General features: G+C 39.7%; 1 protein-coding gene across 6 annotated transcripts in view; it reads right to left on the bottom strand.

The window, feature by feature from the left end:
• The window catches only part of SH2D4A (SH2 domain containing 4A), a 53097-nt gene that overhangs the window by 25965 nt on the left and 7223 nt on the right, over positions 1-19909 (bottom strand). For all 6 annotated transcript variants that reach the window (XM_039875743.1, XM_039875748.1, XM_039875744.1 and 3 more), the window contains exons 3-4: positions 13840-13999; positions 12205-12376 (exon numbers count right to left, since the gene is read on the bottom strand). In XM_039875743.1, the coding sequence (XP_039731677.1) occupies positions 12205-12376; positions 13840-13999 (332 nt within the window). The remainder of the gene's footprint in view (positions 1-12204; positions 12377-13839; positions 14000-19909) is intronic.

Below are 19909 nucleotides of genomic sequence, written 5' to 3'. Positions count from 1 at the left end.
TTGTTCAGAACCAGAACACCCATCTTGGATGTTACAAGGGAGACGATGAACTTCTATTGTGTTTTAACTATTGCCTTTTGGTCCATTTATTGCAGAAGTTTAATCTATCTTAGCTGATAAAATTGGCCCCGACAATTGCTGGTGGCACACACCAAGCTCTCTGCTGAGATATTTTACTAATCATGCTATTAATGCTAATGCCAACTAATGACTGCTGTGACTAGGCACTGTGTTAGTGACTTAGTATTGTTTTTATTCCTCACAACATCTGATGGATATGCAGCATAATGCCCAACTTTTGAATGAAGAAAGTGAATCTCAGAGGAGCTGTGTAGCTTACTGGAATCACACAGCTGGCTTGTGCCAGAGTTTATGCTCATCCCACTATGTCAACATTGTAATGATAGGAAAATGAATTGCAGGTCAAATATTTCTTATGCTTATTTTTTGGCAGAGTAATGAGTCCTATAGTTTTCACAATTGCTACTTGCCATATTCTGTCTTATTTTTTCTTGTTTTAATATTATAAAAATATATGTAGCTACTCTGCACCTAAAATAGAACAGTACAGCAACCAGTTCCTCTACTTAGAAACAGGTTAGAACTGTTTCAACAGGTTTCGTGTAAGTCTGTCTGTTCAAAAGTCCAAGATGACTTTGAAAGGATCGGGCTTGCAGTCTCTGAATACATTTCCACTACAAGGGATGTAAGCTTTAAACACAGGCCCACGCTCCCTTTCCTCAACAATATAAGATCTGTAAGGCATCATTTTGCAAAAAAGGACCAGTTTCTTCTACATTGAAAATTAGGAGGCAGGTAACCTCTTCAGGTACTGTAGGTAATGCTCCAACCACGCTAGCTGCACTCCCAGCCTCTCTATTGGTTTCAGAAGGACCCGGACCTGTGCAACTAGCAGAGCTTTGGACCAAGGGTTTGTCAGTAGCACCTCCACCATGCTCAGCCTTCATGCTTTTGAACAAACTGTTAGTTGTTTCCCGAATTAGCATCAGGCTAATAGGCATTTGACGCTGCTCCTCTAACACACATATTCCAAAGTGTTATCTACTTCATCAAGTATTTCTGCCCCCCCATCACTTGCCTATTACTGTCATTTGCATGAGTGTAAACCTTTAAATATATTGCATGAGTTATTCTTAGAATTATTCCTTCAACTGGACTATTCATCTATACATTCATACAACATGTCTTCTCGCCACTTGCTTTTAATATCTTGATTTTTTTATATCATCGTCAGATTCCTTCTCTTACTAGCACTTTCAATATACTCACTGTTTTTGCACCTATCAGATATGATGGGTTATTAATATTCTTAAAATAACTCAATAACTTAAACACAGACACATGAACCAGACAATGAAAAGGACGTGATGCCAGAGACTAAAGGTCCACAGTGACTGTCAGCACCATCTACTGGTACCGGTCAGAGGTGACATCCTTTCTTTGAAGTTTTAGGTTTTGTTTTCAGGTACTAAAGCTCAAAGTTGGTTCTTAAGTAGAAGAGTTTTAGCATAAGCAATTGATTAGTTTAACAACCAGCCCAGAGAGCAATACTTCTACATGTTTGAAACATATCGTACACTCTAAAACTACTGACACATACTAGGAATCACATTTATAAAAATACTAATTTTCAAAGTGAACCAAAAATTGCCATTATTCCAAAGCATTAAACTCATATAAAGAACTCGATGTAGACTTATGTAGAGCGTTTCATTCAAGTACACTTACATGTTCCACAAATCCACAAAATACATAGAGTATAATGTAATAGATGAGAATAGTGTGATCCAAAAAAGATTTCCTTTAGTAAAAAAACAGCCAGATTAGTGCCTCAAAAGTAGTTATTTATGACACAAAAGTAATTATTTATGACACCAATACGAGAAGGAGACAACCCCAACACCATTGTCTCTCTGAGTGCTCCCAGAATAAGGATAAAGAGGCTTCTTGGCGAGCGTACCATGCTCTCTCTGAAGCGTCCATATGATGCTGTGTTCCAGTGATCTTTAGTTATTCCTATTTGGAACACAAGAAAGGGAAGAAAACTACCCATCTACTTTCATAATTTTTGCTTACAAAGCACTTTCAAGTTCAATACGTCATTTGACCTTCATATCAACCCCATAAGGGTGTCAAAGCAGGTACTGTAATAGGGAAGCAGAGACTGAAACGCATGTCCTCTCCATGTCTATAGCTTGCTTGTTCTGTAGGGTCCCCCAAAGTGAACATATGTCTGCTCTCACGCATGCAAACCACTATAGTCACCTCCCATCTGCTACATTTCAGGTACTTCAGTAGCTGCTGAAACTCTATGAGTAGAGGTAAAGCAATCTTATTTGCTTCAGATTTGTTTCACTTAAAAATAAAAACTGAATAATGCTGTAATGAACAAAGGCATTATTTGTAATAACTAAAAATGTAAACAACCTAAATGTCCTTTGATAGATGATTAGATAAAGATGATGTGGTACATATATACAACGGAATACAAGTCAGCCATAAAAAAGATGAAATATTGCCATCTGTAACAACATGGATGGCTCTTGAGTATTATGCTAAGTGAAATAAGTCAGAAGGAAAAGGACAAGAACTGTATAATTTTATTCGGATATAAAACAAAGAGCAACAAACAAACAAACAAACAAACAAACAAAACAAACTCATAGATACAGACAACAGAATGGTGGTTACGAGAGGGGAAGGGGTGAAGGGAGAAAGAAGACGGTAGAAGGGATCAAATACATGGTGAGGGAAGGAGACTAATCTTGGGGGTGGTGATCGTACAATAGAGTATACAGATACGGTATTACAAAGTTGTACACCTGAAATTTATGTTATTAACCAATGTTACCCCAATCAATTTAATAAAAATTACCACATAATATTTAGGAAAAGCTCCAAAAAATAAAGAGAAAACTTGAAAGTCAATGACACCAGAAGCTAGCGGACTTCCTGCGGACAGCAAGACAGAACATGGTCCTCTCTAATCAGCGCAGACTCAGCTAAATCTGGGAGTGGACTCCATCCGCATTGACTGAAGGATAGTGTGTGTGTATATATATATATATATATATATATATATGGGTATGTGTATGTGTATATGTTTTTTCATTACCATTAAATTTAGAAGTATGACGATTCAAATCCATATAAGCAATTGGGTTATCAAAAGGTTCTGCTAGCAACATTGATATTATATGGTTACGAATTATATTTCCCCCAGAGACTATGTGCCATATGAGAATTATTCTAATTACACTTTTAAAACTGGTTTGAAAAAGTTTATTCTAGCTTCTAAGTTAATATTCACTCTGTTTAAGAGTAGGGCTATGCAATCAAACAAATGCCAAGCACCTTTAATTCCAAGAAAACCAGAAAAATTAAAAAAACAGAACAGCTTTAGCACTCAATTTTTATGATGAATATGAAAATGAAGAATTAATAGGCTAAAATCAAGAGTTCAGTTTGGAAAACAAACTACTAGGTTAAGTATTTACTAATCCTGTTCTTTTAAATCTCTTAAAAACATAGTGTTCCTTAATGGACTGATGGTCAGAATACTAACCTCCTGAGGGCAAAGACCATGTCTGCTTAACTCACTGATAGCTGGAGCCTCAGCAAACTTACAGGGACTGGCATTTAGTAAAGCCTCAATAAATATTTGGTGAATGAATGAACACACTATAAATTCATGAAACACTTTCTCTTTCATTAAGAGATATTCTTTAATCTTAATATTAATCGAGATTGACTGAATTCAAATTCTCTGAAAATCAATGGCTTATAACTCACCCATTTTGCTAACCGGGTCACTGGAATACTCGGACCATTTTATTCCCAATCGTTGTAAATAAAAGGGGAATTTCTGAATGATGACTGTAATATTCAGCTTTTGAACATATAGGTATTTAGCTTTTTCTTTATAAAATAATGGGATAGTCAGAATAATGAAACTATGTTTTGATAAAGTTACAGAGAATAATAACGTAGAGAGAGTGAAGGTATTTTCCTAAGGCCAACTAGACTAATAAGATGAAAAACGGGACAATCAATTTTACTGCTGAAAATATAGTACAGAGTCCCTGTGGAATGATTTTACTGAAACATGAATTAGGACAACGGATACCCCAGGGGATCTTTTCCTTGTTTCTCTAATATTGTTTGTAGCAAAATCTATGCACAGAGACTACTGGATAGCCAGACTTAAATGTATACTGGACTCTAAAATGATGCGTAAGTTTATGGCATACCTTTAAATAATATATTGTCGTTAGTGTCTGAGTTTATTTTGAGCCTATTAAAGCATAGAACTGCCATATTGGATAAACATCTTTCATCACACCTTCCCCCTCCAGCCCCTCGAACCTACGTGCAAATAGCAAAACTGGGCAGTAACAGCCTCAGAAAATGCAATAACACAGAACTGGTAAATGGGTTGTTAGGGCAACGCATTTCAGATATGAAAGAGTTACAAAGGCTACTCTTATATTCTTACCAGGGAGATACCTGACATATGATCCATGAAAAAAGAAAAAGAAGACAAACAAGAGAAACAAAGTAATTATTAAATATAATGTATCAGTATGAAGTAATAAAGGAGTGTTAAGAGAATAGACACGGAGTCTTAAAAACATGATTGATTTGGGAAGTCTTGACGCAATGGAAAATAGGAACCTAACTATAAATAATGATAGAAAATAATTTTTACATCATATATAATTCTTTACAAAACAATTTTATGTTTATTTTTTCATTTGATTCTGACATCCAACCCAGTGATATGTAACTATTATAACCTCCATTTTTTAGATAACAAAACTGAGCCCCAGAGAGTTAACTGACTGACTCTAAGTGGTCAACAGGTCCTTGCATTTCCTAACTCAGGATTCCATATTTTTCTTCCCAGCACACGACTTCTAGTAAGTGAATTATTGCAAATATCACTTACAATCATACAAAATAAAGTTGTGTTACCAACTTCATAATGTATGACTCTCAAAGACTAGTATAGTAATGTTTTACTCTTTTATAATTTATTGTATATTAAGCTTTTTATGTAACATACTGTTTTTAAAAACAACTGCTTAAATGGCTTTTTAAGGCCCAGGGTTTTTGAATCTATCTTATATAAAATTTTATTCTACAAACTATCATGAAATTCTATTATAGTCACACAGAACTGCTTGGGTAATTGTGTAACTCTCTGATTATGGCTCAACCCTTGAATTAATAAAATGAGAACAATTAATTCATCTGTTTTTACCTGGTATGCTCTATACTTCACCTCTCACAAAAATGATATTGAAATACTTCCTGCATGTATACTAGAAGGGAATATAAACAAGGGAAACGGTTACTGGTTTGGAATTATCCCTTTTTCCTTCATATCCAATTCAATCTTCCACATTCTAGCTTGCAGTTCAGAGACACGTTTCCTGCCTGTTTACAGTGGGATTCCTTATTATAAGTGTGAACCCGACTCTCTTTCGGAGATTGGCAATATGGCTGTCTTCAGACCAGAGCCAGCCTAACCCAAGATGCTTCTACCAACCAGGCACAGGGCCTCTACTCTGGGGCGGTGTACAGATTTCTCCACCCTGCCTACTCGCCAAGCTTTAGTACTCATTTCTGATTAAATCACCTAAGGAGTTTTGCTCAAAAACTACTTGTCACCCTTTAAAGAAAGCCCACATTAAATCCCAAACTTGGGTTGCTATGCAGGAGCACCTGAAGATGAATTAGGGTCTAAAACAATTCAGCATATTACTTTCTATTCTTTTAAAGAAGTGGTCTGATCTTAATGTCTCCTTTATAAAGGCAAACCACCAAAATCCGGTTTTCGAGAACTGTTGGTTTTTGAGTAGACAGTAAGCTTAACTTTGGTTTGGAGGGGATGCATGGAAGAAGGAAGTCTCTTATTATGTCTGGAAGGCATTTTGCAGGTTGCTCCACTGTTATCTACTACTGGGAACATAATGCTATGAGTTAGAATAACACTTAAAAATAGAACTGAAAACCACCGTGGTTTCAACATCCAGTTTACAACCAAAATGTACATTTTAGTGGTGAGTTTTTGTTAATAGTTGTTATAGTGAAATGACAGATTTATGAGCTAGTGTCAGAGCCCTGTGGCAGTGTGAGAAGTGTATGTGTTGTGTGTGGTGTGTGCGTGTAGGGATGGAGAGGCAAGAGGTCCTGACTCTAACATGAAGAGGAAGAATCTTGCTCAAGGCTTTTTAGTCTCTTAGCTTCAAGGTCTTTTTTTTTTTTTTTGGAATGTTTTGAATCCTAGTTGTTTGTGTTGTAATTTTTTTTAATCTCCTGTTTTGTAGTGTGGTCCACTCTGAAGGCCGTTTCTGTAAAAATAGTGAGTAATTCTCTATGGATAAAATCTAAAAGTGAGCAGATAGTTTTATTCAAGGTCCTCCTTTGGGGCAAGGACAGTGGGTCCGCTGATTAATGAGTTCCCAGCCTACAAATTACTTTTAACAGAGAAACACGAAGGGGTTTATCTTTGAATTAGCATTCTCTGCCATTCTCCCAACCACACAGAACTGTTCTGCTCTCTCAAATTCTTTTACAGGAGAGGGGGAAAGACATTGGCTGCATTCAGAGAACTGTCGACACTGGGGGTCCCTAAGGGTCTCCAATCAGCCAGGAGTACTCCAAGTTCTTACCTCAGCTCACCGGGGAGTGGGGTGTGAGTCTGCTCACACAGTGCATCACCTGCCATTTTCTCTGGCTCCTATTAACTTCCTATCGGACTTGTTGCTGCCTGAGAATGGCATCTGCTTCCCAATCTGCATGTCTTAAGAACCTGGCTGAGTGACAGCTAACTCCTGATATATACCATCACCTCCTATTCAGCAGCAGACACCCAGTAACACTGTGTTCGTTGTGATCCACTGAGAACCACAATGCTCTTACTAAATATTAAGCAGAGCATCATTTTTAAATCTCCCAAGTGCTATCACCACTGCCAGAAATAAGGACAGGGCAGGTATTTTGTAGGGAACAATAGCTTTTCAGAATAAAAACCACACATTCAGCTCTAATCTAGGCATTATTTCAGCCTCTTCAGCTTTCACAAACCACCCAGCCTCCCTTTGCTTCCAACTATTCATCCGAAAAATGAGAAGGACCAAGGCTAGGCTCATGATAAGAATAGCATCTTATAAGGGATTCGGGGGACGGGGGCGGGGAATCTTGCTGCATTTATCAGATGATATTGGGCAAGCATCTTCAAATGAGATAATTTATAAATTATCTCAGCTTCTTTTGTAAAGAAACAATATTGCTAATTCAATCCCCATTTTACAGAAGGAATAAATTCCTTCCAGGATATGGCCCCAAGTCACAGAGCTGGCTCTAACAACGGAAATCTCCATTCCTAGACTAGAGGCCATCTACTGTGTCAGCAGTCTGATTTCAAGGCATCTCATATTTAATCGGGCAGACTTCCTTTTGGCCATCTTTTTGTTAAAATGAAACTAAATAAACAAATATATTCTTTAAAATATTTTGTAAAGATTATCGTGAATGTGTAAAAGAAGCTCTGACACTGGACCCCATGTTTTCTAAACTCTGAAGCAGGGGTCAAACAGCTCTTCTCAAAACCCCCGGTTTTGCTTCTTGTGGCTCTAAGAGTGAAGCAGAAATTCTTAACCTTTAGAACTAGGGCAAATCTTTCCTTGTTCTAGAAGAGATCTCCTTGGATGAAGCCATCTGCTAATGAAGATATAAAATAAATCATGGTTACACTGGTATAAAATAACCCAGAGCAAACCTGTAGATTGGGCTTTTTAGTGTTCTGCTTCCATGGAGGGAAGGGTACGGCTCTCTAATTTTTAATATGTGAGATTAGCTATGTCCCAGACGGGCCAAGAGATACAGTTTTGAGTCTAGGGTTGGAGTAGGGCTGTGGTGAAAAGCTCGGGATAGGATTGCCAATTGACTGAGAAGACATAATTTGTGCCTTATTTCCAGAAATGAGATTGGGTTAACCTTGGCTCTGTACTACTGGGCTTGGACCTCATACTCTTGTCTAACTCCTGCTTGAATACGAAAAGTCCAGACTTTTTGGTGTGGCTTTTCCATTGAAACTGTATGGAAACTCTCCTTAACAGCTGTAGTGATGTGAGAAAATATTTTACTTCAGGTTATGCAGGCATGGGTGTCGTTTAAGATCACGAATGTTTAGAGCTGGAAGGAAATTTACGAGAATTCACCTCAGCAAACAGATTCTATCTCTACAACTAACTTCTATGACTGAGTATGGCTGCCTGGGGCAGTCTGTGGACAAGTATGTGAGGGCAAGCCCCGCTCAGCAGGGAGAAGTGCTGCAATTGATTAGTGATGTCTGCCCTAGATGTAGATGTGGTAAGTAATTGTACTTATGCTCTGTTTAAGTCTCTTGTTTCATAGATAAGGAAAACGAAATCCAACAGAGACAGAGTCAGAATGAAAACCTAATTCTTCTGACTACATTTTACCATACTTGCTCTCATTATATTACCACAGCTCAAAAACCTACTGCAGGTTCACAATCCCTTATTAACAATTCTGAAACCCAAAAAGCTCTGAAAATATATACTTCTATTAAGAGGAAAACTTGATTTGAACTAACATGGGGCTCAGTATTTATAGTAACTGATTACAGTCTACTGCTCCAAACCAGGAGAAGTCCAGTCTTCTCTTATGCTTCAGTAGAAATACAAAGGGTTACTATTAACTAGTAACACTACTTCCTCTAAGTAACTGGCTTCCACACAAGAGCTTCTACAGTGCTGATTAATATTTGGGTTGAATTTAACTGGGGCACATTTTCTGGTCATGATTTATCATGTGGAAATTTATTACAATTATAACAAGACCATTTTTCTTTAGTAAATCTATAGCTGATTTTCCTTGAACACTGTTTACAATTCTGGAAGATTGATTGTTCTTTAGATCCTTCCATGGTTATTCAGATAAGCATCATGGTCACTAACATCAATAAAAACTGCTTGATAATTTTTCTTTTTATGATAAATTTTAGGCCTTGTAGACAATGAAATTTTAAAGAAATGACAATATCCTTCTAGATTTTATAGTTAAAATAGATTATGGCTGAAACATGAAAATCTTTACTGTGCAAACCTGAATTGCATTTTGGAAACGTATATTGGATGACTCCCAAAGCTCTAGCTTTGGTTTCTCACCAGAGTTTTTGTCTAAAGGAGCAAATCTAGGGAAGATGATGAATTCTGATTTAAATATAGCAAGGGTCTGATGAGAGTGGGAATTAAAGTAGATATACAAAAATGAGGGCTTTCTGTGATTTGGGGGCAAATCATTTAATCTATTTGAGCATTAGTTTCTTCATCTGTCCAAAAGAAATAATACTTGCACAGTCTACTTTACAGGAGTGTTGTGAAATGAAATGGCTTTATGGGAAAAAGCTTTGTGAACTCTAAGTCAATTTGTAAGTATTTTATTATTACATTTAAAATCAATTTCTATCTAGCACTACCACCTTGAGTGGCACAGGAAATCCTTGATGTCTCTAAACTACACTCACCTTCTCCTTTAAAACCAACTCTTCCTCCAGACATTCCTGTTTATGCCGATGATACCCCCATTCACCCAGGCATCCAAGCTTGGAAACTTGGGTTATGCTAAAACCTTGCTCCCAATCTGATCCACAAATGATCAAAGTATAAATTTGATCAAGTCAATTCATTGCTCAAAAATCAATGACAATTTCTAATTATTCTTGAAAAAAGTGTCAAAACTCAAGTCTTTTCCAAGACCCTGTCCTGTCTGGCCTTGACCACCCCTCACTCAATCATAAGCTCTCCTCCTTCCCTTCTACACTCCAGTCAAATGGGCTTCTTTGATTTCTCCAAAGCCCCTGTTCCCCCCAGCTATATAGACTTTGCCCGCTGTCTGTTTGCTGGAACCTCCAGCCCCAGGTATCCTCTGTTGTCATCTCCATCTCCACGCCCTCTGCAAAGCCATCCTGTACTCCCTGGTATTGCTCAAGTTCTATTGTATTGAGGGTGCATGGAAACAACTCCCTTCCCTCGGAGCACTTACTATCATTTGAAATTACATATTACATGAAGTCTCTCCATGCTTCCTCAACTATAAAGTTCATGAGCAGTGATTCTGTTTTTGCTCCTACATTATAATCACAATGCCTGGCACATGAGTAAATCAATCAATATTGGGATCTTCTCCTCACTGTATATGTGTGTGTGTGTGTGTGTGTGTGGGTGTGTGTGTATACACCCACACACACATATATAGATACTCTGACTCAGGCAAAGCTGAAAAAGCAGGAATAAAAAACTTCCACCTCTTTTTTCCATATTCCTGTACCTACATGTTTCCTTACCCCCTGCCCCAATCTAAGGAATGGAAGAATGTCACTTTCTCTATAACTTTCTGATATAGGAAAAGAATAACCACAATATGTATTTTAATTTCTATTGTAATCTTTCATCTTGTGAAATTTGTTTTCTAGGAAAATATTATAATTCAAACACAAAGATAAGCATGCATACTTGATGCCTTAAAGGAGGTATTTTGTTGTTGCTGTTGTTGTTCTTCACTTTAGGGGTGTTGAAAGGGGGCTAGCTCTTTGGGGAGAGTGTGGTATTAAACATGCTGAGTGCAAAGCAGTTCTGGGAAAGCCTGGTGCTCTACTGCAGGTGTGAGGAAAGTACCCAGGCTGACCCTGGGACGTAAACCAAATTTTAGAATTTTGTACCCCTAAATATTTTGAGCCTCATATTTATAGCCCTTTATAGAGCTTCTTCACATTACTCATATTAATAAGGCAATCAAGTACAATAGTTAAGGAGTGACCTGAGAAGGATTCCCGCAGGTTTGAATCCTGGTTCAGTCTTTTTCTTTTTTTCGTTTAATTCATTTATTTAACTTAGTTTCAAGTATACAGTACATTGGTTAGACATCTATATAGTTCATAAAACGATCTCCCCAATTGCTTACTCCCTCCCTGGCCCTCCATCTAGCCAACATATTAACACTAACTGCCGTGCTCGCCATCCCCATGACCATCTATCAACTACTAATTTGTACTTCTTTAGCTACTTTATCAACTATAAGACCTTAGGCGGATGGAGTAACCATACCGAGTTTCAGTTTCCTCACCAGTAAAATGGACAAACAATCCCTAGGTCATAAGATTGTTGTGAAGATTAAATGAGACACTCAGCAGTGTGCTTTGCCATGTACTAAGCCCATGAAATAGGTGGAACAGAGAACTGTACTCCCATTTGACAGCCTCAAAGAGGTCAAGAGGACGTGCAACCAGTGTTGGAGAGCTGGGGACCTGACCGGAAGTCAAATAACTGCAAATCTCTTGTTAATCCTCAGTGTAATGAAATTCCTGGCAGAAGAAGGTACTTCATAATATAGTATTATTGTTCTTCCAAACTATAATCCAAGCAGCAATTTACGTTTGAGCTTTTTAAACCACTTGGAACATAAGAGAATTCCTATCAGTTCTGAGTATAAAATCCTGTTGTGTCGAGGAACTAGCTGTCTCCACAATCACAGGCAGAATCTATGAAGCTGAAGAGGCACTGATATTTGTACTCAACAAAAAGGGGAAGACTCAACAGAATACAGTCTAGATCACAAATGGGCCAGAGTTACTGGCCAGGGGTCAGCAAACTACAGCCTGTGGGCTGAATCTGGCTCTCTGCATGTCTTGGTAAATAAATTTTATTAGAACACATCCGTGCCCATTCATTTGTGCATGGTAGTGACAAGAGACCACATGGTCCACAAAGCCTCAAATGTTTACTATCTAGCCCTTCACAGAAAAGTTGGGGACCCCTGTTATAAAAGCCATGTAACAGGGGAAAATGAACTTTGAAAGTATCTTCAAATGCAAAATCTTATTACTTAAGTTCTTTCTTGGCACCTTCGGTCCTATGAAAAAGGATTTTTTAAACGCACCCCCCAACCCCGCTTTTTTTTTTTGGAAAGTAGCAGGTGAGCCAAATCCCCCTCCAAAAGAAATGAACAGCGGGGCCTTTAATTTGAGAGGAATTTTTCCAGAAAAGCCAGTTTTAAATCCTGATGCTCAGTTACATTCACCTCAGTGTCCCTAATATCTTTTATCTCCCCCAGTGATGAAATTCTGCACATTTACAGCTAGGAAAGACTCACTGGAATCTTCTCTTCTTTAAGGAGCGGTGCTGGTCTTGAGCCGGGTCCAGATTCCTCCCCTTCTGCTGCTTTCTTACAGATGTTCTGAGACTCCCAGGTATCTGGTGCTTGCGGATCAAAGTAGTGTGATTTTGTGGCCAGGCTATTGGTGAATTCTTTGGACTGAGTTTTGCTGAAGAGAAATAAATATAGAATTATTAAAAATATTATTCAACATGGACAGCTTTTCCAAAGCAGATGTCTACGTTCAAATTACGTGAAAAACAGTAATAGATGCCATTTACTGAGTGCTTATGATATGGTAAGCCCTTTGCTAGGTATTCTAAAGACATTAATATAATACGCATAACAATCCTATAATAAAGACATTATTATCCTTACTTTATTATAAGCTCAAAATAGTTATTAAATATTATATGTAGCTATACATAATATTTAATAATTATTTATTATGTAATAACCATACAATCAAAGGCCACATAGTGCACAGCCAGGATTTTAATCCAGGTCTGCCCAACTCCTGGTTCAGAAGCTAAACTGCTAGAGCATACTGCCTTCCTAGGACCAGCAGCCAATAACGATCACCGAATGCCCATTTATAGTTTTAAAGTTACAGGAGTTGGTGGGCAGCATCACCAGCCTTTGGGAACTGAATTAAGGTCCATGCGTATGTTTCTATTTTACCACCTCAGATAGATAAATCTATACTCCAGGGAGAGCAGGCTTCACAGGGGCCCCCCTGGGGACCCAGCTGAGAGGCTCCATTATCTGCGTCACTGCTACCACCCATCATCTTTCTATATCTTCAATGATCACATCACTTACTTATTCAAAACCTCTTCACTGTCCACAGAATGAGGTCCAAACTCCTAAATCTGGCCTTCAAGGCACTTTAGAGCATGGTCCCCATCTCCCACTACTTCCCTGTGTACACCTCAAATGCTCAGAACTCATCATAACCCGAAGAACCACACAGATTCAAGTCTAGGGGTCTTGATTATGCCCTCTGCCAGCAATTTCCTTCCTGACATTCTGCAGCTGGAAAACTCTCCTTATCTTTCAAGGTCCAATTCAGATTTTACCTCTTTTGTGCATGAGAATGATAAGCTCCGTTCTCCGTTTACAACTTAATTATAGCACATATCACAACCTGTAATGGCTGCAGGTAGCTGTGTGTCTGCCTGTTTCTACTCCTGGATTGGAAGCTCCTTGTTCATCTTTTAATTCCCAGTGCCTAGCATGGTGGAAGCACCTATAGGGCCTGCTCACTCAGCTGTCCGCATCTAAGCAATCTTCTTTGGAGGCCTGAAGCTCGATAGTCACTGCATTTCTCGCTTATATTTTTGATGCTCAGCTGTGTCAGCCTGCATTGATTGCTCTAGAATGATTCTAGTGAAGCCAGTGATCACTTGGGAAACCACATCCAGATCAAAACGGGAGTGAAAAGTGGGGAAATAAAACAGCTGATTTGAAAGCATTGTGGGGAAAAAAAGAGAATCGCCAAGAGTCTAAAGAAACTTTCTGAAGAAATCTAAGTGACTTTTTAGACTCTAAAATCCCACACTACTCTTCCGCTAGAAACTGTGAGCAAGAGGTATCTTTGCATTGTCTCTCTTTGGTTTGCAGATCTCATACCTGGGCTCTTCTGCTTCCTGCTCTGCTTTTAGCTGGGCTCTCTCAGCGACAATCTCATTGCAGAGCACGTCATAGGGTTTATCGAGATGATGTTCGCCCATCACCCAGACCCAAACTTCTTTATCAGCTCCTAGTTTCCAATGAACAGATTTGCTGTTCTCTGCAAGCAAAACGAAATTTGGATTGAACAAATATCTTTAGTCAGGGGTTATTATCTTTCCCATCATTAAAGTATTTAGATACTTTAGGGGGAAAAAAATTAGATGAGGCAAAGCATTTCCAACCTGCTCAGGAACAAGCAGCCTTCCCAGGGAGCGATGGAAGTGGTGGCGGTGGGCGGCGGCTGCAGTAAGTTTGTTTTAAAATATGATGAATATCTTTTTTGAATGTGCCCATTTTAGAAATGAAGAAGGCAAGATGGGGAGGAAGCATGCATTGTTTGCACCAATTTCTAAGGTAACAGAGCTAACATCAGATACCAGGGCCTCTAAAGTCTAAGCATCTCTTCATACGCCAGAATTACACAGCACTCCCGGGTTTGGTGTTTCCACTCTCTTTATAGGCTTTATTGCTGGCTAAAAAGAATGCATTTTTGAGTTGTTAGATTGGCTTTAGTTTAAATCCTAGCCCTATCACTTACTAGCTGTGTGACTTGGACAAATTATTTAATCTCTCTGAGCCTCTATTTCCTCCTCTGCAAAACAGGAATAGTGGAGAGGAGGCACCTAGATATGCCAGGTACTTACCCTAGTGCCTGCCACATACCAGGAGTTCAAGAGAGGTTAACTGCTATCATCACTCTCCTATTGTTTATTTATACGGCTGCTCAGAGATTCACACCAGCTTGGGAGAAGATAATACCACTGGTAGTGTGATACTTGGTGAAACTACTTAAATAACCCTTGTTTACATCTGGTCAGCATGGGTTGTATTACATTCTAGTTCCCTTACAGCCACACAGGTCATGCTCCTCAAAATTTGGTGAAGGTGGAACATACCTGGGGGAGGCCAAGAGATGCAGTCCCTAAATCTTAAGGACAGTGCCATTATGGTCCACAGTTGGTTCTGGTCAAGATCCCTGGACCCTGAGGACCCTGTAGCAGCCAGTGGTGTTGAGCATGGGGAAAGGGTACCTGACTGGGACACAGGCTAGGTCATGCTTATAGGTTAGAAATCCACACAGGGATTGTGTCTTGTCTTCTTATATTAAGCAAAAGAAGGTTTTCAATTAAAGTGTCTTCTGTCCCATGTATTTTTGACCTACATCCTACTGCCTGAGGGTATGTTAAAAAAGCAGGCTGCTCAAAGTCAGATTTGTTCTTTATTTTGGCACTTTCCACTCTTAGTGCAGTGGATACTTTCTGCAGGATAATAAAGTTCTAATAAAATACAGGTTGGGCTGGGAGGGTTATAATCACAGTCTTCACTAACAAAGGAGTCAAGTATCATTCAGAAGGAAGCTGACTTCATGCTGCTTCACAAGAGGAGAGACAGGGGAAGTGGCACCTAGGGAGGGAGGGGAGATCCATCCCGAGTGTGTGCCTTCCTGGGGATGGGTCCTGGCCAGCTCTGGCTCAGTGTGAGGGAACACCAAATGGTTCATTAACTTTAGAAAGCTATCATACCTCATAAAACTCCCTTTATTACACTCTCTCAGGGCAACTAATAATGTTTTTTTTTTTTTATTATGCTCCTCTCTAAACCTTCACCTAAGTAACTCTGTACCAATATTTTGGACAACAGGAGGAAGATGCCCAGAGAGGAGACTGACAGAGTGCCAGGGGAGGCAGCTGGGGGAACCCATGGATTCCAGCAGCTCTGCTCAGTACAGAGCAGCACGAGATCCCTCAAACAACTGTCTCTGGAGAGCCCTCAGGCTGCAGGCAGCAGCAGCAGGCAGAAGAGGGTGGAGGAGAGAAATCCAGAGCTGCCTCTGAACAGAGGAGGGTGCTTAGAAACTAAGTGTAGAGAAGAGAGCCAAAGGAGAGGACCAGAGTCTTGACGTTTTAAAAGGAGGCGGGTGGGGAGAGTACGATGAAGATAAATTGTGGTTTGGGGGCAAGAAGAAAGGGAATTAGACACAAGAAGCCAGATTTAGTAGATGCCAAAAAAGGGGCTCTTGACAGAGTGGCACTGACCACAGTTTCCGTTCTGAGTACTTCGCACCTTCAGGAGATCTTAATTGAAGCCTGAAAGCAGGCTTCCAGTGGAACACAATGCCCTAAAACCTTAGGGGAGGGAGGGGAAGTCATTGTGGTAAAATTGTAGTAAAATGAAGGTTAGCTCTGATACCCTCAGCTTTGTACCAATGAAGGAAAACTATTAAGGCTTCTGTTTGGTTCATTCCATAAAAACTTACTGAGTTTATAACTCTAAGAGCTAGATACTGCAAGGGGTACAGAGATAAAACACATGTGGCTATTCTCCTATAAGTCACCTACAGTCTGTGGGAGAAAGAGTGAGGCATCGAATTACTTGTTTAATTAATTTTATTGGGTATCTCTTACGTGCCAGGCACTGAGGTAGGTGCAAGTAAACACCTATGAATAGGACAGACCAGCCCCTGCCTTCAGGGAACTTACCTTCTAGCTGGAGGAGGCAGACATTGAACAATGAATTGATTATAAAAGTAACACACTTGAAAAGGAGGGTGTTAAAGGGTGCTGCGGGAATGCTTAAGAAGGAGAACTAACCAGTGTGGAGGGCCAGAGGGACATACTTTATAGCCACCTTAGATTTTAAGTCTAGTGAAGATTCAGAGGATGGAGAAATTGCTTTGGAAGGACAGAGAAGAAATAAGAAGACAAGTGCTTTGTGTTGAGTTTTGGAGGATGGATATGGGATTTAGACAGACAGAGAACAGAAGTGGGTTTGATGCCTGACACAAAGAACAGCACAATCAGAGATCAGAGAAGAGAATTAATGAGGGGTATGGAGAAGCAGGGTCTCAACCAGAGCTGAAAAGGGTTTTAAAAGTCACCTGGCCATGGGCTGAGGATCATGCAGGGGAGCAGAGGGCCACATGGCACAGACACCTGGCTAAAGGGTTTAAACTTCGGCCCTATACTGCATAAAGCCAAGAGTGGTATTAAAATTCCAGCATTTCCACTGACTCTTTATGTGACCATGTATATGTCACTTTACCTCTCTGACCTTGAGTTCCCTCTTTGTTAAAACACAGGTAATAAGTCCGACCTCATAGGCCTGTCACATGATAAATGCTCAAAAAGTATTAGTTCCATGTTCTTGATCAAGTGACCAATGAAGAGTCCATGATTGTCTGTTTTCAGTGCCAGCATCGGAGAAGTGATTTAGGAAGCACTAGGGCATGTCAGCATGTAGGGTGAATCAGGGTAGTATGAGGTGGGTGGTCAGTGAGTGAGTAGTGGAAGGAATGGGGAAAAGACCAGGAGGGAGGTGACCGAGGCCTGAATGAGGGGAAGGACAGTAAGGACTAGGCGGCTAGTGAAGGACTAGTGAAGGACTCAAAGATGATGCCAATACTTTGAGACTTACTAACTGGGCGGACAGTGGGGGGATAGCAGAAACAGTGACATCAAAAAATACTTTTGTTTGAGAAATAATATAATGAGCTATTTTGGAAATGTAGAATTAATTATGTTGAATTTTATTAGAAATCTACATTAACAGTTTCAGTAGATATCCGAAATATGGAACCTGCGTTTTGAAGTGAGGTCAACATTGACCATGTGAATTTGGGAATTACTTTATGGATGTCGTTGTCGGAGCCATTGGCATAGATGAATTCACAGAGAACAAAGCCTTGTAGAGAACCTTGGAAAAGCATTTGCTCCATTCAGGAGGCAGATGAAAAGGAAGGAAAAAAGAGAGTCTTGATTCAAAAGGAAAAAAAAAAAAAAGAAGATTCTGATTTCTAAATAACTGACGTAGAAGGAGATGGGGAGGACGCACTGCCATGCAGCCACAAGAGAAGGGAGAGAACAAAGCTACACACCGCTGAGATGAGGAAGATCTTCCGCAGTCTCCGACCTCGGAGAGAGTAAGTCTGGGGGAGACAGGTGGGGGAAGGCTACAGAATCGGGACAGAAAGGATAGTAAGAGGTAGAGGCGGTAAGTGTGTGCTCTGGAGAAGTTTAGTATGAGGAAGAAAAGGAGAATTCTGTCATTTGTTCAATGTTTACTGAGCATCTGTTCTGCTCCAGGTACTGCGCCCAGGCCTATGGGAGACAGAGCAGCTCAGGAGCACAGAAGGTTGAAAGATTTCTTTAAATGAGGGAAACATAGACAGGTTTCACACCTGGGCTGTTGGAAGGGGACAGAGAAAAGGCTCCAGGGACCAGGCCAGGGGAATGACGGATGGAAGGATGCGCAGAGAGTATGTAAGGAAAGTGTTGACAAGGAGAGGAGAAACGCTCCAGTCTGGTAAGAGCCGAAAACTGATATGCATAGAAACACATTTCTGTCCCCAAAGTCCTTCCTTAAAGTAAAGGTATAAACTTAAGGGGTTCTAATGGGGCAGGTACCGCTTATCAATATCTACTGCTATCCAGCAATCTGGATTTTCTGTCTACTTCACCTCGAAATTACATACACTCTTTAGTCAGAGGACACTGAGAAAAGGGTCTTTTTATAACACTTCCATTTAATTATAAGTTTTTCTTCCAGTCCTTGAATCATGTTTGGATACTGCAGTTCTCTTCATGTTTGCTTTCTCAAGGATTCTTGAGAATTTCATCTAAAACCAACTTTTCTAGAATAGTAGGTTGATCCTGCTCGGCACCACAGCACAAAGAACCACTGCACAGAGATTCACATCCACACCTCATTCCCCACGTAAAGCCTCTAACAAGACAGTGTTGTAAATTATCCCATAAAGTGGGGTGACACGCGGCCTTGACAGGGAAATGGCCAGGCTTATCCCAGTCTTGTATCACAGCGTGACATTGCTCATGTTTCTATGTCTGATTTCATAGTCTAGAGCACAGCTGTCCAAATGTGAGTTACAGCTGTAATTATACACTTTCTAGTAGCCCCACTACAAAATAAAAGAAAAAAAAAAGATAAAATTAATTTCGATACATTTTATTTTACCCAAGATATCCAAAATGTTATCATGTCAATATATAATGAATATAAAATTATTAATGTGGTATTTTACACTACTTTCTTCCTACCAGGTCTTTGAAATTTGGTAATTTACACTTCCAGCACACCTCAATCCAGACTAGCCTCATTTCACAGGTTCAACAGCCACATGTGGCCAGTGGTAACAGTGGACAACCCAGGTCTAGATCCCTAGTTACACCGCAGCAGGCAGAGAAGGGCCATAATTCTCCCCATCTCAAAGAATCGCATTTCCCCACCACATTCTGAAATGATTTTCTGATCTATTACTGAATTAAATCCATACTTCCGATTGTTTTTCAGCTCCTCCTATTTTTGCTTTAAGATTACTAAAAGGTGGGCAAGTACCTGGGATGCAAGATATCAAACATTTTAGTGATGCTCTTTGAAAACTCACCACAGCGGACAGTATAGAGATAAAAATGACCGGATGACAATGAAAGCACTGTTCAGTGGTGAGCTAGAATGATGTAAAGGAATGGGAGGTGGGCATAAAATATATTTATTTAAATTTTTAAAGTTAAATTTATTAGGGTAGTAAATGAATTAACAAAACAAAACAAACCAAACAAACTCAAAGATATATTTAAAGAGCCAAGAAAAGGACAATCTCCAAAGCTGCAGCCTGGCTAAGAACTTTTAAAAAGCAGCATATAAGTCAGCTCAGTACAAACTGAGCAGGGGCCAGGGCAAGGGAGGCAGAGGGCACAGGCAGGAAAGGAGCAGAGCACACAAGGAGGTGTCTCAACGACAATGGCCAAGGGCTAGGTTTGCAGCCCAAACACACCTCTGGGGAGCACCTGCCATGATAACATTGCCTATACCATCTGTGGCTTTGTCTTCAGAGACAGAACAAGATGAATTATAGAGAAGTGTCTTTTTAACAGAAGCAGGGAAAGAACTTCAAAAATCTTCCTTTTCTGTAGAGAGAAGAAGAACTAGCTTAGTGCAAAATGTTTTTCTA

The sequence above is a fragment of the Pteropus medius genome, unplaced genomic scaffold (assembly GCF_902729225.1).
Source record: "Pteropus medius unplaced genomic scaffold, Ma_sr-lr_union100, whole genome shotgun sequence".
NCBI lineage: Eukaryota > Metazoa > Chordata > Mammalia > Chiroptera > Pteropodidae > Pteropus > Pteropus medius.
This window is presented reverse-complemented; position numbering and strand designations above follow the sequence as displayed.